This window comes from Rhinocladiella mackenziei, assembly GCF_000835555.1.
Source record: "Rhinocladiella mackenziei CBS 650.93 unplaced genomic scaffold supercont1.2, whole genome shotgun sequence".
Taxonomy (NCBI): Eukaryota; Fungi; Ascomycota; class Eurotiomycetes; order Chaetothyriales; family Herpotrichiellaceae; genus Rhinocladiella; species Rhinocladiella mackenziei.
In genome coordinates, this window is record NW_013550603.1 from 2,942,394 (window position 1) to 2,963,032 (window position 20,639).

The 20,639-nt window shown below is 50.9% G+C and overlaps 7 protein-coding genes across 7 annotated transcripts; 4 read left to right on the forward strand and 3 right to left on the reverse strand.

The window, feature by feature from the left end:
• Positions 1-1,324: 1,324 nt before the first annotated feature.
• Z518_02838 (RNA polymerase II subunit A domain phosphatase ssu72) lies at positions 1,325-2,275 on the forward strand (the record flags this gene model as incomplete). The annotated part of the gene is made up of 1 exon (XM_013419864.1): positions 1,325-2,275. One exon carries the CDS (start codon positions 1,325-1,327, stop codon positions 2,273-2,275), a length of 951 nt encoding a protein of 316 aa, XP_013275318.1.
• Positions 2,276-2,458: 183 nt separating this feature from the next.
• Z518_02839 (uncharacterized protein) lies at positions 2,459-3,460 on the reverse strand (the record flags this gene model as incomplete). Its single annotated transcript, XM_013419865.1, has 1 exon — positions 2,459-3,460. The coding sequence occupies one exon, from the start codon at positions 3,458-3,460 to the stop codon at positions 2,459-2,461; it is 1,002 nt and encodes a 333-aa protein (XP_013275319.1).
• Positions 3,461-4,078: 618 nt separating this feature from the next.
• Positions 4,079-5,978, reverse strand: Z518_02840 (inosine-5'-monophosphate dehydrogenase; the record flags this gene model as incomplete). The annotated part of the gene is made up of 3 exons (XM_013419866.1): positions 4,079-5,220; positions 5,418-5,726; positions 5,777-5,978. 3 exons carry the CDS (start codon positions 5,976-5,978, stop codon positions 4,079-4,081), a joined length of 1,653 nt encoding a protein of 550 aa, XP_013275320.1.
• Positions 5,979-7,966: 1,988 nt separating this feature from the next.
• Z518_02841 (uncharacterized protein) lies at positions 7,967-9,830 on the forward strand (the record flags this gene model as incomplete). Its single annotated transcript, XM_013419867.1, has 5 exons — positions 7,967-8,048; positions 8,097-8,128; positions 8,183-8,262; positions 8,313-8,394; positions 8,445-9,830. The coding sequence occupies 5 exons, from the start codon at positions 7,967-7,969 to the stop codon at positions 9,828-9,830; spliced, it is 1,662 nt and encodes a 553-aa protein (XP_013275321.1).
• An 826-nt stretch (positions 9,831-10,656) lies between these two features.
• Positions 10,657-14,403, forward strand: Z518_02842 (uncharacterized protein; the record flags this gene model as incomplete). Its single annotated transcript, XM_013419868.1, has 1 exon — positions 10,657-14,403. The coding sequence occupies one exon, from the start codon at positions 10,657-10,659 to the stop codon at positions 14,401-14,403; it is 3,747 nt and encodes a 1,248-aa protein (XP_013275322.1).
• Positions 14,404-16,195: 1,792 nt separating this feature from the next.
• Z518_02843 (uncharacterized protein) lies at positions 16,196-18,164 on the reverse strand (the record flags this gene model as incomplete). The annotated part of the gene is made up of 6 exons (XM_013419869.1): positions 16,196-16,616; positions 16,676-16,711; positions 16,773-17,341; positions 17,395-17,495; positions 17,556-17,617; positions 17,677-18,164. 6 exons carry the CDS (start codon positions 18,162-18,164, stop codon positions 16,196-16,198), a joined length of 1,677 nt encoding a protein of 558 aa, XP_013275323.1.
• A 525-nt stretch (positions 18,165-18,689) lies between these two features.
• Z518_02844 (uncharacterized protein) lies at positions 18,690-19,284 on the forward strand (the record flags this gene model as incomplete). Its single annotated transcript, XM_013419870.1, has 2 exons — positions 18,690-18,785; positions 18,955-19,284. The coding sequence occupies 2 exons, from the start codon at positions 18,690-18,692 to the stop codon at positions 19,282-19,284; spliced, it is 426 nt and encodes a 141-aa protein (XP_013275324.1).
• Positions 19,285-20,639: the final 1,355 nt, after the last annotated feature.

A 20,639-nucleotide genomic window follows, 5' to 3' on the forward strand; every position in this document is an offset into this window, starting at 1 on the left:
ACCGAACTGAGAGGAAGGCGTCAGTCGCCCCGAAGTCTCCCACCAACAAAGAGGGTTTTCGAGAGAGAAGAAGACGATATTGACTGTTTTCAATGTCGATGCGCGTATGCAGGCACGAGACCCGGTCGGGCGGCTAAACGGTCCCAAAGACGGCGGTAGATTTCCTGGTCGGTCGCAAGAAGCGAAGCTAAGGGACAGAGGTGAAGAGCAGCGCGCGCTTATGAGGATTAGATGGAAAGAAGGACGACAAGGTGAGTTCCTGAGAGATGTCAACACTCCCTGGCGGCTGCGTCTTTGCTGAGACGGAATAATTGATGGGAGACTTGGTCGAGGGTCGAGGTTTTGAATGCGAAGATCTAAATATAGTACGCCCGAAACACCAGGTTGGAGAGAAGGAAATGAATGATTAGAAGAGCACCGTCATGCGACGGCGCATGGTGGACTATGAGACTTGTCAGCGGAAGAGAGTGAATGTACGAGATAGAATACCAGACGAGAAGATAATGTTGTCGTGGAGCTACCAGAAGTGAGGTCGTTCCAGGGTCTTTGCCAGGTTGAGGTCGATCGAGGTCGGGAATCAATCAGGTTGTTTGCAGGGTTGGATTGGAGCAAGGGTTGGAAATGAAATGGAGGGAGAAGAAATACAACCGCCGGGCAGAAACCGAGTAAAAGAATCTAGGGCCAGTGGGCGCAGACGCAGGACCAAATGCCATGCTAAATGAATGGGTGGGGGGGTATTGTGTTGTGAGCGGTAGGTACTTTTTTTTTTTGTAGTGCACCAGTCAAATATACCTGCAACAATGAACTTTCTCAGTTGGTAAGAGATCGGATTGGCATGCGCCTGATGGAATGGAGCAACAAACTCGGGCCTTCTGCTGATTCGGATGCTTCCAAAGCAAATCGAACTCCACAAAAGACACCACCAGTGTTTCAGGTCAGAGGTCCAGCCTGCTTAGCGCTTTAGCCGCATCTCAGGCTCGCCAACTCACCTACTTTTCTGCGGATACACATTCCTCACCGACGTCCATCGTGTGAGATGCGCACTCGATAGAGCGACGAGCGAGAGCTACCCTCTTGGTAAGTCGCCGTTCACTCGCCTCTTTTTTATCTGCCATCCGTCCATGATGATCACAATATTGGAGCTGTCCTATCCTCTGGCTGAGGACAAACTCTCTCACCAAATACGCATACCACTTACCTGAGTGAACCATAACCTGCTTGGTTTTCCCGTAGGAACAACTGTTATCCGTCATCACTACTAATTCGAAACTTAGTCTCGCGTTATGATCACTGCACGGCAACGATCTCACATCCCTTCTTCATCATGTCGACGGACCCTCGACTAGCCCGCCTACAAGCCCGAACAATCACGCCTCAACCTTCACAGCAACAACCACAGTCTCAGCCACCACCGGTTTCTCCAGCTCCCGCACCCTCGCCCTCAGACACGATACCGCCACAGACAGTTCCGGCAACCGCTCCGGCGAGCGTTGATGGCAATGGCGATTCTCCAAAACCAGCGCCGGCTTCAAGTGCTTCGGCTGATACGACGGATATCCCCTTCAAGTTAAGATTTTGCACGGTATGCGCCTCAAATAATAACCGAAGTATGGAGGCACATTTACGATTGTCTACTTCAGAGAATGCCTACCCTGTCATCTCCTTTGGTACAGGCTCCTACGTGCGATTGCCCGGCCCCTCAATATCTCAACCGCAAGTCTACAATTTCAATACGACATCCTACACGAAGATGTACGAAGAACTGAATGCCCAGGACGCGAGATTATACCGAAACAATGGCATTCTAAATATGCTGGACAGAAATCGAAATATAAAATGGGGGCCGGAGCGATTCCACGACTGGATGGTCGGAGCTGCAAGGATGGACGCTCTGAACCGAGGAGACAAAGGCGCCGTCGGTGCAGAAGGCGGTGTCGTCGATGTCATCTTTACATGCGAAGAGCGATGCTGGGATGCTGTTGTCGACAATTTATTAGACAGAGGCGCTCCTCTCAATCGACCTGTCCACGTTTTCAATATCGACATCAAAGACAATCACGAAGAAGCGCTCGTCGGAGGCGGGGCCATTCTGGAACTTGCCGACTCTCTCAACGAGGCTGCTGTCGAGGAAAGAAAGTTAAACGGAACATCGGGTTGGGAGAATGGAACTGGAACAGCACGTACGAGTTTTGACGAGAGAGTTCCTGATATTCTGGCTGCCTGGCAGGAGAAATGGCCCAACCTGCCGGCTTTATGGACATTGTCATGGTTCTAAACTCGGTCACGAAATATCTTTGCTCTGAGCGAGGCGCCGGGTGGGAGGTTGAACGAATGGAGATTTTACAAACACTGAAAAATTCGGACCGCATTGATTCGTCACACTTCATGAGGTCGACCATCTATCTTGCACAACCGCCAGAGGGGGAGGGTTCTATGTCTACTCTATTCACAACCGTCACTATAACTTCGTTCCCTTCCCCTTCAAGACATCCCTCCTCAAGCCAACTTCCACCTGTCTAGGCCCCTCTTGACTAAACTTGACCAGCACCACATACTCGGAATCCCCTTTCAATCCACTCTCCTTCAACTCCGGCCCCGGCTTATCCAAAGCCAACACCGATCGTCCATCTTTCCGACCAAACTGCAACCCAATTGGGCTGATAAACTTGTCTTTCCACGGCGGCGACCCTTGCTCCCCAATCTTGCGCCGCAGCTCTTCTCTTTTCCGCAGCAGTTCCTCACCACCCTCGGCCTGCCCGCCGACAACCCCACGATCTAACACTTCCGAGATCAAATATAGTAGAAGGAACTGGGGGGGGAACAAGATGATCTCTCCGCTCCGTCCACGCGCTAACCAGTCACTCGCCCTCCGCCACTCAGGAGCCATGGTCTCGACCTCGTCGCCCGTCGCGCGCCATGACGGGTTCCCCGCCTCCTCAAGGCCGATGAAATAGACGTACATCTGCGTAGTGAAGCGCTTGGGCACATTTGGCGGAGTAACCCAGTGCGTGAAAGGGATGAGGCGATCTGTATCCAGAACAGCCTGGGGGGATATCGTCCTTAGCCAGGACGCAAATGGGATTTTGCCCTTGTGGACAGCGTCGCGCCCGCTCTTTCGCGCTTGGTGCGACACAGAGAGTAGAGCTGCTGCATCTCTCGACTCCCGCGCCAGAAGGATGCCCGTCTCTTCGAACAGCTCGCGGATCGCGCCCGTTCGGTACGCAATGCTGTCAAGATGGCGCTTCACATCCGTCGGGTTCGAGGGCACTTCGCCATCCGATGCCTCGAGATTGCCGCCGGGAAAGACGTGTGCCGAGGGGAAAGCCGAGGATGTCTGTACACGATGGAGCAGAAGGATCTCGTTGGTGGGTGATATCAGGATCACGCTGGCACTGGGCGATGCGGGCTGGGGGCTTTTGTGGTCGGTGTACCCGCGCACTTCGAACTTGGAGGGCGCCATCATCGCAGACCCTGCTGCGGTGGCCGAACCCAGAAAAATAACCTGCAGTCCCTGGCTGCTGGGTTTGCGTCCACCGATTGGAGGAGTTCTGCAACGAGAGAGATGGCGGTCCCGAGAATAAGAAGAGGAGGCTCTACATATCCATAAAGAGTGTCGAGTCGACAGAGTGGAAGATCTCTGATCAAGCAATCTAAAAAGGCCGGTTAATTGCAAATGTATATCAGAAATACCCCAAGATCTACAACGAAAAACCGAGGGAACTGCAGGCATGGCATGGACAGGGAAAAGACTGAGAGCGAGGCACGTCTCGTATGCATGGAGGAGATCCTTGTTTGAGTGGCCAGAAATCCGCTTTGCTCGGTAGCTCCAATTCGCGGTGCTTTGCAGCAAATGCCCATCTGGGCGTGGGGAACCGAGACTGCACCGAGGTTCATCTGATGACCTGACCAAAGCTATTACCATAACTTCCGTCCGCCGCAATTTTGGCTCCTGATGTGAGACTTTCGTTTTATATACTCCATCATCATCGAATCCGTAAAATCATTTACAATACCAAATCCAGTGGGGCAATCCGCCCTCAACGCCCCACCGTGATGCTACTACTGCCCCTCCCGTCGATTACGAGTAGAGCTTCTTGTCGAAACTGTCGAGGCCATGGACATTCCCTTCCGCTTGCGCGCTGACAGTTCGGAGTTCAAATCGAACTTTGCCGCTAACTACATCCTCACGAAACTCGATCAAGCTCTTAGATCCGATGTCCTGAAGAGAATGTTGAAGCCCGGCCAAGAGGTAGGGGACAAATTTGGTGACGGAGCCTCGATCGAGTACAGCCCCCGACACGCCTTGGGCAACCAAGAGGCGGTCGCCTTCTGAGAAATATCTTGCTGTGCCGGCGTTGCTAGCTTTGGAGTTCTTAGCCCCTCCACTAGCTTTTTTATCCTCCATGGCGTCGATACTGCCCATTCCTCGGTAAGCCTTGACAAGCTTGCCTTCGCGACTAACAAAGTAGTTGCCTGGAGATTCGGTGGTGCCGGCAAGAAGTCCACCCATCATGACGGTGGAAGCACCCATGGCCAGACCTTTCACGATGTGACCAACGTTCTGGATGCCGCCATCAGCAATGCAGGGGACTCCAAATCGAGCCGCAAAAGACGACACGGCAAAAACAGCTGCGGCTTGAGGTCGGCCCACCGCCATGACTTCCTGAGTAATGCAAGCACTGCCGCTGCCCATGCCAATTCTTAGCCCATCGGCGCCGGCTGCTATGAGGTTGGCGGCTTGTTCACGCGTCACCACATTTCCGGCGATGACGTCAAGCTGCGGGTACTTCTTCTTGATATATTCGACCATCTCGATTTGATAGACGCTGTTTCCTTGGCTGCTGTCAAGAACAACAATATCAAGGCCGGCGTCAACCAGTTTCTGAAGTCTCATCTGGTCATCTGGTCGAGTACCAATCGCCGCGGCGGCAATCAGCTGCTTCGAATGAGGCAACTTCGAGGCCAGCGGATAGTTGAGGTTTTTGAGGAGATCGGACCGTGAGAGAAGAGAAATCAGGTTGCCGTTGTTGTCAACGATGGGCAATTTACCCTTTCTTGATTCACGTAGCACAGCATTGGCCTCGGCCAGGGTCGTCCCCGCCGGGGCTGTGATCAAATCCTTAGACATCACTTCCGTGACCAAGTCATCGAGGCGAGGATGAAACTGGATGTCTCGTGTTGTAACAATGCCAATCAACTTGGACTTGAGTTGGCCATTTTCTGTGTGTGCGTGATTGGTCAGCGTATGAAAAGCCAGGAGGAACGAGCCAAATTGACAGTAAGAGCAGTCTCAGACAGAAATCTCCATAATTTCCCCATAGCAAACTCCTGCTGCGGATGAACGAAAGTTTCAAAGGGTAAATGGTTTGGACATCATCGAACCAAAAAAACCTTGCAAATCTGGAGAGCGAGCATACCGGTCACCGGGAATCCACCAAAACCCCATTTCTCTTTCAATTCTTTGGCTTCACCCACCGTAGTCTTTGGGGAGAGAACGACAGGCTCGGAAATGAACCCGTTTTCATATCTCTTGACCTTTCGAACCATATCTGCCTGGTCCTCTGCAGAACAGTTGTGATGGATAACACCCAGACCACCCAGCAGGGCCATGTGAATGGCCATAGAATCTTCTGTAACAGTGTCCATAGGAGAGGAGAGGAGAGGAGTTTTCAAGGAGATACGCTTGGTGACAGGCGAATCGAGAGTCACTTCTGAGGCGGGAAAACCTGCACAAAGGAGTCAGGAGTGCACCTGGAGCGACATCTGGGCCATATACCGATATATCCAGGCAGAATAAGGAAATCGTTGTATGTCAGAGCGCCATTCTTGGTCGAGTCAAGGAGAGTCTGCACGTCAAGGCCGTCTCGAGACTCATATTCAGTCTCGAGAACTTCTCGGGCTTTGCGGTAGTCCAACTTCTCGATTTTGCGGTTGAGAGTAGTGCCGTTGCTGGCGACATCTCCGTTGGTAAGAGGCATTTCGAAACTGATATCGATGATGTGACAGCAGAACCAGTCCGGGCACGGGCACGGTGTGCTGGGGCCAAAGGAGTCTTTGCCAAAAGTTTTTCAAGGAGAGTCGCGCCCGAAGAAGCATTTTTCAAGGTTCGAGGTGGAGGCCACTGGCGCTAATTTGCTTGGCAGTCGGGGTTTCGAACAAAGGTTTCCGAGATCTTGTTATCGGCGAACGAGGTTGCTTGAGCTGTGATTCGAACTTCTCAAACAAATTGCTGATTCTCATCCAGGACTGGAAAGAAAAATCCGGACAACTGTCCAGAGATGCGACAACCCTCTGCAGCATTAGACCAAGAACATGCGAAATAGCGTACTCAAGAAAAGGGTATCTCTCAGACATCTGTTCACGAAGCTTTGATCGCAACTTTTCATCGTTGATCTCAATGTATTCCTAACAGCGGATTCTCACTATCGAACTATTAGTCCGGGTCGAATCCTTTGGAGTCCATCACCTTTTAATTGGAAGTTGCGAACTGGTCCATGAATGAATTGTACCCTTTGATGTCTTGAATTGTTGTATCTGCCAGCTCTTTGAATGAGCTCAACGCTGATCTCGTCTGGATTCCATTCGGTTCGCGTCTCGAGGTTCTATCTTCGACATGATCGTGTAGTATAGTTTCTTCACACTTGAGAGGTCTCTTGACAATATAAGATTCATTGTAGGCATAAGATCAATTCGCCAATCTTCCGTTCGTCTCTTGTCGAAATGTCATGGAAGAGATTGTTGAGGTCGTTGGGTATTTTATTAAGCCGCCGTCGCATTGCCGGATTCCCCCCGCTTCAGAGGACTCCCTCCACAAGTAGCGATGTCCTGTTTCATCCTAAGGACATTCATCAGGTGGATGCTACCACTCGTAAGGTGCTCGTTACCTCCTTCGGTGGGATGATCAACAGCAGTTCCCTTCAAGTACGGCGCGGCCACCGCAGCCGCGTACGGCTGCCCATGGTTATTTTTGTACGAGTCGCTATAACCGCATATGCCCCTTGACAACAAGATATGGGAAGGCATCCAAGACCCCGGCAGCCTCCATGCTCTCATAAATAATGTTCAGGTCACCTCTCAGGGTATCACGCATTTTGGCATCTTTCACGACCATATTTGCAGGGCCAATAGTACCATAGTGAATTCGTAGCCGTGTATCTTGTTGAACTGAAGCGTAACGATACGTGTTCGATCGCAATGTTGGCAAGTTGGCCCATATTGATGAACGTGTGTAGAGTCAAAGAGTTGATCACATTCTGTGCCAGGATAAGCATAATCGACCATTTTCTCTCTTGTGGAGGGATTGGCGTCAAGCACATCTAAGATGGATTTGCCAGAGCCGGTCGCCTTCCCTTTGATGTTTGGCTTTCAAGCGCTCAATGCTAGGCGGAGATTTGTTCAGGATTCCTGTACGCCAGCAATTGGGCGTTGGATGTTTGAACAACACCGCCAAAATTTATCTTTGGGCTGACTGACAACCACATCACCAGGTCGGATATCTTTGTGACCAGGAACGCCACCCCCGTTCCCTACCAGCAAAGCCAAAGGGGAATCGAAGTCATTGCTGAGCTGTGTAGCGACAGTAGCGGCAGAGTTGTTTCTAATTTGTGGCATCATCACGACTGCTATGTTATTGTATGTCCCATCTCCCAAATATGTATGTGTGGTAATCCCTCAACGTCCACAAGAGGTTGATTTCATCGAGCATTGCCTCCACGGGTGCCGGTTCGGCCCCCATCCAGCCGAAGGGGCCTTTTTTTTTTTTGTGGAAGACGTGCCTGCGCTCCGCCGGCCCAATGTTGAAGATCTAATAGCCCATTGAACATCGCTCTTCCATAACACATATTGAGATCTCCTCTCAATACTCGCAAGCACTCCTGCGTTGTGGCGGTTTGTTTTTGTTCTACTTCCCTGAAGTCAAACTCGCCTTTAGATCCTTTAATTTAATCCCAGCGCGTCGTTTGCCAGGATGGATTTCGAAAGTCTCAAAAATCAGGTCAGCAACTTGACCCTTTATGATATCAAGGCGGGTGTTCGTAAAGTGCAAAATGGTATGTCTGGTATTGAAAGTGACGAACTTGACTGACAAATTTTGCAAGCCGTCATGAATCTGACCGAGATGGAGGCAAAGGTCTGTTTTCCTCCATTGCCCCCTGTGGTCATCTACTCCTCACACAGGTTCCAGGTTCGAGAAGCCACAAACGGGGATCCTTGGGGAGCGTCGGCCACTTTAATGCAGGAGATTGCTCAAGGCACACACAACTAGTTCGTCCATCAACCTCTCCGGCCCAACTCTCGTCATCTGACCGACCTAGCCAACAACTGAATGAGATCATGCCCATGATCTACAAACGATTCACGGACAAGACTGCGGAAGAGTGGAGGCAGATATACAAAGTATGGCTCCGATCAAACTGTATATTTAAGTCATACTCACAAGGCCACAGGCACTGCAGTTGCTGGAATTCCTCTGCAAAAACGGCTCGGAGCGGGTCATTGATGACGCCAGATCACACCTGTCCCTCCTACGGATGCTCCGACAATTTCACTATATCGATCAGAACGGCAAAGATCAAGGTGTCAATGTCCGAAACAGATCTGCAGAGCTGGTCAAGCTATTGAGTGATGTGGACACCATCCGAGCAGAGAGGAAAAAGGCGCGAGCCAACAGGAACAAATATGGCGGAGTGGAAGGCGGAATGGGCATGGGCAGCGGTTTCTCGAGCGGAAGTCGATATGGTGGCTTCGGAAGCGACACTGGCGGATTTGGTGGCTATCAAGGAGAGGTCTATGGTGATGGCGGCGGTTTCGGCGGGCGTGAGACGGACTTCTCTGGCACCCAGCGCCGAGGAGACCAATTTGAAGAATATGACGAGGCTGACGAAATAGAAACGACAAAACCGACAGCTACACGGACGGCACCAACGACGGCCGCGAAACGAGATCCGCCCCAACCGAAAGAACCAGAGCAGGATCTCTTTGATTTCGGCGATGAACCACCCACGACTACATCTAATGGCAAAGCTTCAGCTACTTCTTCCAGCGGCCTCGACAATTTGGGGGGAATGCAGAGAAGTTCTGCAAATGACGACGACGACGACTTTGATGACTTTCAATCAGCAACCAGTCCAGCAGCAGCGCAACCTGCCGCCAATCCTTTGGCAGCCATTACTCCTCCACCTGCCACTTCGACGACGACGTCAGCGACTCAATTCGCCGCCCCCAAGCCTGTGGCTCCCGGACAAGCCGCGAATCTCAACAATATCTTCTCTACTGCATCGCCGGCTCCATCGACATCTTCTTCCATAGTGTCTCCGGCGGCGTCGACGTCAACTTTCTCACCACCGCCACCGACACAGAAACCCCCTCAACCCCTACAGCCGGCCGGAGGGTACAAGCCTACGGGACCAAACTATTTTACTTCGGTGCCCATCTCGGTGAACCCGCAGCCTACTCCGACGTCAACCGCATCAACACCCATGAGTGGAGCTACCCCGTCATATACATCCTCCACCTCAGCAGCTTCCCTGGGCAAACCCTCTCCCAAGCCCGTATCGAGCGGCGGCAGCGGCGGCGGCGGCGATGCCTTCGGATCACTTTGGAATACGGCAAGCAGCAAGGCCGGAGTCAAGAGCGCATCTGGGCCACAAAAGGGGCCAGATTTGGCGAGTATGGCAAAGGCAAAGAGTCAGGCTGGAATTTGGGGAGCAGCCTCCTCCGCGGCGGGCTCAACCCCAAGACCTAGTGCCACAACCCCGACTCCGAATACCGCGTCAGGTCAGGGGAAGCCCAGTACACCACTGGGCAATGGATTGGATGATCTCCTTGGATAGACAGCGTGCACAAGTATTATGAAAAAGTCATGAAGATTCCAGGCGGACATAAAGAAATATATGGCTTGATGATTCTGAGAAAACTGCTATAACCTGGCCGACTTTCCGGGCCTCGCGTGCTTTGCACTGCCATCTGACAGTTACGTACCACCCCAAGTAACTGACGGATACGAGATATTTGTGGCAAGGGATACCGAGACAACGGGCAGCACAGACTGGCCATTTTCCGGCTGCGGATTCGGGAGACGCGTTGGCAAGAGGTGCTGAAGAATGGGCGGAGGGAAGATGGCAAGCAAGCGAGAAAGAATTTTAGTTTCCACATGCGCGCTGCCATTTGTTGTGGCTTTGACAGCTATGTTGTTCCGTGGGTTGACTGTCTGACGTACGTATTGTCCATTGAGCCTGTCAAACTATTTACCTCACGATCCAGATGTAGAAGTAGATATTACTCCCTCGTTCCCGCTCGCGTTCGGCCTCCGACTAGACCGTATCGTCAACTCTCACATTGCAGAGAAGTGCACTTCTTGATGCCCACCCGTTCGTCTGGCTACGCTCTTCGTCATAGTGCATATGTGGGACGGTTTGTTCATAGTTTTGCCATTGCCTTCTTGTGCCAATTAGGTCCCGATCAGTCTGATGGCGGGGGAAGCGTCGAGCGAATCAACCGCCATTCACCTGGGTTGCTTGCTCTCCTTACCAAACTAAAACTTGCCTTTGTGTGAGAGAGCCTCTGCTACTGTCTGTCGTCTCATTCTCTGGTCGCTCATCCTCTACGTTTGGTCCTCCAAACTCTCTATCATCTCCTTCACCGCCGTTCGACCCTGATATGGCAAACAGAACCGTCCACAAACGCTCCAAGAGCTCTCGAGTCCTCAATCTGTTGCGCAGCGACAATCTTCCGCGAGAGACTGGCTCAGATCCAGAGTCGCCCGTTTACACCACCACCACCACCTCCTCCACGGGTCCATTCTCTTCTACGACTCCTACATCGCAATCGACGCCTCTCGACGGGCTGAGACTGACCCCCCTGTCACCGGCCACTACACGGACCTCTCAGATAACAATGGACCCGAGCGAACTATCTGCCGGGACAGATGCCTCTCATAAAGTTTCTTCGGGTGTTTCTCCCGGCCACAGTGGCTCCATAGAGGATTCTGTTCGAACTTTTCGGGTATTTGAGGTTCTCCGAAGCAAAGACACAACAGCAATATCAAAGGCCATCGCCGACTCAATACCTTCGTCCGCCACTCCGCAGCCAATCCCAGGAACAACGATTCTTCACCTATCTATACAGTGTGCCGAACCACATGTGGTAGAGCAAGTTATAAGAGAAGGCCGAGGTCTTGATCTGAATGCCCAGGACAAAGAAGGAAATACCCCGTTACATTTGGCCGCGCAGCTGGGGCGAGCACCGGTCGTCAGAGACTTGTTGGAGCAGCCCAGTATAAACGATGCCATCTCCAACCGGCAAGGGAAGCTGCCAATTGATCTTGCACGTACCCCAGAGATATTTCAGCAACTCCAACTGGCGCGTTCCATCTTTTTGGACGAAAAGATCAAAGAGATCCACACCGCATTGGCCAATGGAGAGTATAAACAAGTGGAAGCCATCTTGGTGGAGCCCCGAGTCGAAGGCACTCTCGATGTCAATGCCTTGGAATTAGCAACCGAACCCGTGACTGTCCAAACTGGTGGCACACTCCTTCACGAAGCTGCGCGCAAACGCGATTTAAAATTGGCACAGATTCTGTTGTTGCACGGTGCAGATCCTTTCCGGAGAGATCGAAAGGGCAGACTGCCACAGGATGTGACCAAAGATGATCGAACTAGGGCGATCTTGAAGAAGTCCCCTGCGGCAGCCGCTGCGCAGCGAGGAATTCAGGAGAAGGCTATTCTGGGGAATCACCCTACGCAGGCAAGATCTGGTTCTGGTGGCCCCAATGACGCGACTAAAGACGCCCGTGAAATCAAAGGATATCTCAAGAAGTGGACAAACTATACGAGTGGATATAAACTTCGATGGTTTGTGCTCGAAGAAGGTGTTCTCAGCTACTATAAGCACCAGGATGATGCAGGCTCTGCCTGTCGTGGAGCCATTAACATGCGCATTGCTAGACTGCACATGGACGCGCAAGACAAAACCAGATTTGAGATTCACGGAAAATCTTCCGTCAAGTATCATTTGAAAGCCAACCATGTCGTGGAAGCCAAAAGGTGGTTCTGGGCACTCAACAACGCCATTCAATATACAAAAGACGAGGCGAAAGAAGAGGAGAAACGGCGTACCCTCGATACCGACACTCTCCGCCATGCCCGGGTTGAATCATCAGATCCAGTGAGTGCGACCAATAGCAGATCTAAACATCCAGCACCCTCGCTTGGAGTCGCAGGAGGTTCCTCCAAAGTCAGTTTCCGATCGGACATAGAGGCTGGATCCATGTATGATTCCAACGATGCCAGTGTTGTCGGCGAAGAGCTCCAACGGATACCAACGAATCCTGTGACCGCCACCATCGATGCAGACGAGGACGCAGACGGTGACGATGCCAGCAGTCGTGAAGTCCATCACCCCGGAAGCAAAGACGCTTTCAATATCACGGCACAGTCGGCTACGCTGCAACTTGACCTTCTTGCTCGAGTCTCCGAGGCACTTATTGCCCGAGCATCCTCTCAACCCACTACAACTTTGTCTGATCTAGACGTATCTCAAGCGCTTCTCACCTATCAGACGGCGGTCAGCAGTTTGAACGGGTTGGTGACAGACTTGCTGAAGATTTCTCGAGATCGCGATGCCTATTGGCAATACCGACTTGACAGAGATGCAGATGCTCGACGAATGTGGGAAGAAAGCATGGCAAAGATCGCATATGAGCATGAAGACCTGAAAAGATCTATCGCTGAGTCGGAGGATAAGCGCAAACGGACCAAACGTGCTTTGAAGGAGGCACTTGAGGGCCAATCACTTCCTGTCAGCCGACCTAGCTCAATGGCGCAACAGGATATAGGAGACCGTGTCCAATTTACAGAAGCCGTGGAGGACCAGTTGGCTATCCGTCCAGAAGCTCAAAGCTCGGTAAGAGGCCGATCACGACGAAAATCTTTTACCAGAGAAGGCAATAGAAGGAAATCCATCATCGCGCAGTACACCAATCTGTCAGATTCCGAGTCTGGAGACGATGAAGAATTCTTCGACGCTATTGATGCCGGCACAGTCGAGGTTGTCGAACCACCACTTATCAGCCCACCGCCAGTACAAATCCTCGTTGGACAGGAAGAAGTGGAAAAGACCCTCTTTCCATACGATGAGATAAGGGCCCAAAAACAAATGGAGATCGAACCGTCATACGCTGGCTATGAGGATGGCGTTCGCGAGAAATTGAAAATGGACGCTGATAACCGCCCCAAGATCTCGCTTTGGGGTATTCTCAAGTCGATGATCGGGAAAGATATGACGAGGATGACGCTCCCGGTGTCGTTCAATGAGCCAACCTCTCTCCTCCAGCGTGTCGCCGAAGACATGGAATACGCAGATCTCTTAGACATTGCCGCAGACCGTCTCGATTCAACCGAAAGACTTGTCTATGTCGCCGCCTTTGCGGCCTCTGAATATGCAAGCACAATAGGTCGAGTTGCGAAACCATTCAATCCACTTCTGGGTGAAACTTACGAATATGTTCGTCCGGATAAAGGCTACCGTTTCTTTATTGAGCAAGTCAGCCATCATCCTCCGATTGGCGCGGCCTACGCCGAATCTGCTCGCTGGGATTATTGGGGCGAATCGGCTGTGAAGTCCAAATTCTATGGCAAATCATTTGATATCAATCCACTGGGGACATGGTTTTTGCGCCTCCGCCATTCTGACGGGAGTCCACCAGAGTTGTACACATGGAAGAAAGTCACGAGTTCCGTCGTGGGTATCATTACGGGAAACCCTACGGTTGACAACTACGGGCCGATGCAAATCAAGAATTGGACGACCGGTGAAGTCTGCGTATTGGATTTCAAACAGCGAGGATGGAAAGCCAGTTCTGCCTATCAGGTCTTTGGCAAGGTCATGGGTGTTGATGGTGTCACGAAATGGAGCATTGGAGGACGATGGAACGACAAAATCTACGCGCGTGTCACCGAGGGGTTTGAGGATGAGGCCGTGGGAGAAGGCGAATTCTCCTACGCGAAACCCGGAAGTCAATCCGGTCACCAAGCGTTCTTGGTCTGGGAGGCCCATCATCGCCCACAAGGAATTCCATTCAATCTCACCCCATTTGTTGTGACACTGAATGCCATCCCTGACTCTTTGCGGCATCATCTTCCCCCTACAGATACTCGATTGCGACCGGACCAACGGGCTATGGAGGACGGCGAGTATGATTTCGCTGCGAGAGAGAAGAACCGTGTCGAAGAGAAGCAGCGTGCAGCTCGACGGAAACGCGAAGCTGCGGGCGAAGAGTGGCGGCCCAAGTGGTTCGAGAAGAAGACTGATCCCATTACAGGCGAGAGTTATTGGGAATATAATGGCTTGTACTGGAAGAAACGAATGGAAAGGGAATGGAGCACATGTGATGACATCTTCTAGGGGAGAGGGGAAACCGAAGATACAAGAGCTCGCCACCACGGAGGGAGAGAAAAGCAAGGCAAAGGCGATCGAGCGAGTCCATTGGAATGATGACCTGAAGACGGACGGCCAAGTGATGCTCAAAAGTTCTTGAGGCTTCATGATGAGGAACCAAAGCAGGGCTCACGAATCGCTTGCATGTTTAAACGAGTCCTCAGTCTCCAGTAGTAGGGAAGCCAGCCCACGGTCTCACGGACGTCAATTCTTAACAATGACGAGTCACCTTATGTTCTATGGCATCTCGTTAGTTAGCCAATTTGTATCCCCTCTTCATTCTGTGTTCCCAAAGTCCTAGTTTGATATCCTGGTTGCGAACCTCCTCTTAATCAAGTCTGAAGTCTGAATTCCAATTTGTAGAAATCCCATCAACAGGTAAGAATAACTGCTCTTGGGGTTAGTCTGCTTAGATTTCGGCTTGCTGTACAAGGTATTGATAGATACTACCCACGCAGCAACAGCCGCCAGGACTTCGAAGGGCAGCGCACTTGCAAGCCGTGTTGTGGCAAGTCCTGTGGTTATCCCAAGACGCTTGATATCGTTCGTTACAAATTGAAGAATCCACATTGGTCCTAGGAGCAACAGCAGGCCGAGGATGATGAGAACGGCAGTAACAAAAGCCTCGAATTTCGTATTATTGAGGTAAGACGTCGTAGCGGACGGGACATGAACAGTCCGTGAATTCGTCACGAATAATCTGCTGATGGCTAAGGGCTAGAATTTTTTGAGAAAGCAGGCGAAAAGGTGACTTGACCCGTCGTACAAAGTGCGACTACGTTGCCCCCTCTGTAAATGAAATCTTGTTCCTCATCCACGATGGCTCTGGGATGGTTATACAACCAGTTTTCTACGGTCGTGACTTGACATTCCTGCGTACTCTTTCATCCCTTGATCTGGGAATATGATATCAAATATTCATCTTCAGCAATCAGCATGTCATCGTTGGAATGGAACGTGGGCCTACTATACCGATTCAGTATAGGAATCAGCTCGTCCGGTAGCCTTTCACGTTCCACCTGAGGGTTTATCAGGCAATGAGCTGGAGTCTCCCGTTTCAGCAATGTCATGTCATGTCTACTAAGCTATTGGCTCCGCCGGTAACTGGAAACATGGGGTGATTGAAGTCGGGTGGAATGAGAGACGAGGTCATATATCAGTACAGAGGGCGGCTTAGGCCGTGCAGAATGTGTGAAGGATTGAATCGTCACTCCGCGAGCCGAAAGCTGCTGTCAAACTGAGTATGCCAGAGAATGTGTATTGAATGCTCCGTCTATCTAGCAACTGGTCCTGCCAAGTTGTTGGTATTTATACACGTTTGGTTGGACGACCCCTTTCTTCTCTTATTTCTGCCCCTCTATCCCCAAAAAGGGGCACTGGCTACTTGTTCAACCGTTCAACAGCTGCCTTGAAGGTTGCCTTTTCGGGAAACTTCCACCAACGACTACGGCGGAAAGAACTCGGCTACAGAATGGCCTAGGGGTGGTTTAAAATGACTCCCGGAGAGGACGAAGTACGCTGCAACTGGTCACATTTGCTCAATGAGTGGGACTCCATTACGAAGAAGCAGCTTGAAGAGGACACTCCTAATTCAGTTTCCGATAAGTCGAGTGGGCGGGTCGACCGGACAACATAGGGAACGGTGGTATTGAAAAGAAGAATGATAAGCCTCCACTCTCGCATGAATTGTGACTGTCCTCATGTTTCAAATGTAACATATGCAACTGCGCACGAATCTGGAACCATGCTTACGTTCATATTAGTAAACGTCGAATCTTTCCTCCTTTTTCCTCAATCTCAACATCTTCCTGAGTTCCGTCCACAAGCCAATATCCTGATCAACGAGGCTGGCTTCATACGCGTCGATGGTAGGAGCTTCCCAGACAAGGTCGACCTCACGAGCCGGTATAACCTTAGTGCGCTTGAAGAGTTTCCAGCTGATATACAGGACTACACAGACGATGATCATGCAATAATAGATGAAAAAATCACCGACATCGAATGCACCAGGTAGGAAGATGGCATAACCATAGCAGAAGACCACGAAAGTCATGCTGATCAGACCATACCAGGCGCAGAAGGGCTGGAACCAGCCCTTATACGGAAGCCGGTCTCGATCAAAACCCTGCGCCTTCATGGCACGGTAGAAGAAGAGATAAACTAGCGCCATGCCGATGAAACTGTAAATCACAAAATGTTAGAAGATGATGCTTCGGATAAGGGGCATTGGAAAACATACTCGATAATTTGCGCACCAGTGACGAGATTAGCGAGCCTAGACAGCAACGTTTAGTATTCGATGGATGCTGAATCTATTGAGGTTGGTGGGATCTCACCATAGAACTACCTGTGAGGCATTGCTGCCCAAGATCAAGAGCGAGAGAAAAGGGAAAGCCATCGTGACAACAAAACACCAGATCGGCACACCAGACTTGGTACATTTTCGAAGGAACCTTGGTGCATGGCCATCTAGGGAAAGGGAATAGAGAGTTCGGGAGGCGCAGTAGACGTAAGAGTTGCCCGCGGAGAAGATGCTGGTCAGTAGTAAGGCGTTTGTAACGGAAGGCAGGACTGTAATGCCCATATTTTGCATCGCGATGACATAGGGACTGGCGCCTCCGGTCCCTGCACCGCTGGCAGCTCCAGTGTTGACGGCTACCAGCGTAGGGTCATTGTATGGGACGACGATGCCAACGGCGAGAGCGCCCCCAATAAAGAAGACGCCAAATCGCCAATAAATGGTCTTGTAGGCTTTTTTGAGAGACTTGCGAGGGTATTTGGTCTCTGCGGCTAACATGGCAACGTATTCGGGGCCAACGATGGTGAAGGCAGCCCGCCACAGACCTGCAAGCAAGCCTTCAAATCTCCCCAGAGAACCGGAGTGGAGATATTCGGCAAAGGAACCCTCAGATTCGTCAATTTCAAACAACAACAGAAGGGACCGGGCCTGGGCCTTACCGGATTGTTCCAGTATCGGAAACCATATGCATCATGCTGAGGATTACCACCGACCATGGTGACAAATGTGAAGCCGAAACAAAGTCCAATCAAGATGACCTCTAGACTCGCATTGTTAGGGAGAGTGTACTTCAAACGGGAGGAGATGTGATAACACGTACTTCCGATGGCCAACCAGAATTCGCTTTCGCCGTACTTTCGAACGGCAAACACGTTGATAAGACTGTTTTCAGCATATCAGCGGCTCTGTTGTCGATTCCACTGCTGAGACTAAGGCTTTACCCATAGAGAACAATGCATCCAACACAGATAGCAGCAGCCGGAATGTGGTCGCTCCAGAAGGTCAACACCAGGTTTAGTGCACTAATCTCAAATGGTATGAGAAGTGCTTCATAGAGGAAGAAATTCCAACCCAGAGTGAATCCAAGAGCATCGTCGGCCCAGTGACTCGCCATACGGATCCAGCCCCCAGAGACCGGCATGTAGACAGACATCTCTGCCATACAGTTATTGCAAGCGGCTGTGAAAGAACCGTAGATGAGGAAGCCGATCAGCAAACTTCCAGGACCGGCAGCCATGAGACCAGCTCCAATTGTCACGAAGAGAGCAGTCCCGATAGAGCCGCCGATGACCATCAACTGCATCTGACGCCAGCTGAGCTTTCGGGCTAGGTTGTTGGTCTCGACCGTGCCAACATCTTGGTCGGTGGTGTTGTTTTGATCGCTGGGATCGATCGCTTTGTCGCTGGTATATACGGTCTTGGATTCCATGGCTGTCTCAAGAAAGAACTGGTGTCTTGAAAGGGATGAGAAGATGAGAAGGCAGACAGATTGAGGAGCAAATCTGCTTGAAAGCAAGGTTCATATTGGAAGGCCCCATGACGGACATGACGAGAAAAACGTAGATAGTAGAGCCATCCTTGCCTTCGTGGAGCTCAGGTAAACTGATAATGGTTCTAGAATTGGAGATAAGGCGAGTTCCGTAGTTGCTGTAGATTGTAGCGCATGTTACCCACGGACAAAGGAAAGTTATCCCAAGAAAGGTAATATCTGGTGTATATCACGACGATTCGGCAAAAGCGGGCCATGTATCCACTCTTATCATCTATCTCATTCTTAGCCACCCCAGAACATGTGGACTTCAGCGTCACTCTCCACTTGTATCTTGAAATGTAACTCTCCATGAGTTATATTCGCTATGAGACTACCCATTTGGACTTCGCAAAGAGTATCCCCATTCCTTCGACATATCGACCCTTTCTCAGCCGAACAATCACATAATTTACTTTCTACTAGATGGAAACCACGCCCCCAGCTACTGCAGCTACGTTGCAACGAGTTGACACCTTTGATATCGAAGGACTCAAAAGTGCCATCATCGAAGATGGCGCCGTAATGACCGAAAACCTCATGTTGAACAGGCGAATGACCTATCGCTCGCGACAGGCCGATTCGTTCTGCAATACTCGCCCACTGGGCTGTATCACCATTGACAGGCAACAACACTGACGTACACTGCTGAGATAGATGTATAGATAGACTCTATCCTACACTCATTTAGAGAGCCAGAGCACTCCTTCAATTCAAGTTGCGCAAGAAGCTTGACGCTTCACCGTCCCAGAGTTCATGGGCCAAGTTAACGCTGAGTCTCAGCCCTACTTGGACGTCGATAAGCCGTGGAAGGAAAGGAGCCCTATTCCATCCCGAGACCAGAAGATGTGCCCGTCTCGTGTTCCGTAGCAGGACGATCAAAGAAGACTGGCTCGTCAGCCCCTTGGCGGACGAGTTTTTCCTGGCCAAAACTACCAGCAACTACTATGGCGCTCAGAAGCATACATATACCACTCACCTGATCGTCGATGTCTCTCACCATCAAGACCAGACCCGGTAGTGCGACCCGGCATCTGCATCGAGACGACAAAGAATTTTCATGTCGACCATGTTGACCAGACCAAGATAGGGAGGGTGTCGAGTAGGTACTGAGGTTGGAAAGGCGTTTTTGATCCCTTGTCAGGGCGGCCCCTGCCAAGACACTAGATACCAGGCGAGACGCAGGCTTATAACCTGCTCATCTCACCCCATCATCGCTTGACTCCTCAAGCGATCGAGTTGATATCATATAGGACTGTCAATTCCATCAATTCCCATTTGAATCACGCTTGCCCTTCCGTTCCTTGGCATTCCTTGATATCCCTGGTGTGGAGAATACCGTCATGGTACTGCTTGTACTTTGCTAACTAAACCCCCTTATGAAAAGGTTCTTCCCAGATCGCACCTGTGGGGGATGGAGCAATAGCCCAAGGTAGAGAACCTCGCATATGCAACAGTGGACAAAGATGAAGCATATTGTAAGCTGGGCTCGGCTTATCATGCTGGCGGTAAGAACTCGACGGCCGTCCAGAACCGTCCAAGGCAAAGACCTTTATTTAGTGAGGGTATCTTACGTGCGGAGGTAAGTATTCATCCCTCCACATGTGTGTGTTGACCGATTTTGACTTGTCTACAGGAATACTAGTGCATAAATCATACCAAAGAAGAGGCCCTTTCTTGGTCCCCAGCTACCCATGTTGTTTGATAATGTTTGACTACGAACTGAGCGTGCGTAGGAAATGAAGTAGGACCATAATCCTTCGAGGGAATAGATGTATTGATGAGATTCTGAAACGAAGCGGGATAACCTTGGGTTGTGCATCAGCCCATTACCACTAGTAGATTCATGAGGCTTGTATGTGTCAGCAAATGTCGCTGCGTTGGGGAGCAAAAACCGGACACCGATGCCCTGCCGAAATGAACAAGAAGGGAGATTGCCATCCACAGAAGTGAGGGAATGAGACTGTGTGGGTTTGAATGGCATCATCATGTGCTGAAGGGCCCGACTCTTGTTTTTCGTACTGCACTTTGGTTCGGTGGTGCAAGATCGATCAGCCAAAAAGCACCAGTGGGCCTTCTGCGATATGTATGGCGTGTGCGTCGGCAAGGCATTCACTGTCAATATCTTGGAAAGCCTACGACCACATTGCTCTGCTATAAGGCCGTGGTCCGAGTCATGCCCAGCCTTTCCGAATCATGAGAATCTTCAATTAGGGGTAGCATGTATGAGGGAACGAGGCCACTTACCTGTGTAGAGTAACGTCCTTCCACGACCGCCATTATCATGGTTTAGACCGGATGAGTCTCCATCGAAGCTACCCAATTCTGGAACCTAGGATGCTTACCGCAGCTCGATCACGAAGCCTTCGTACGGAA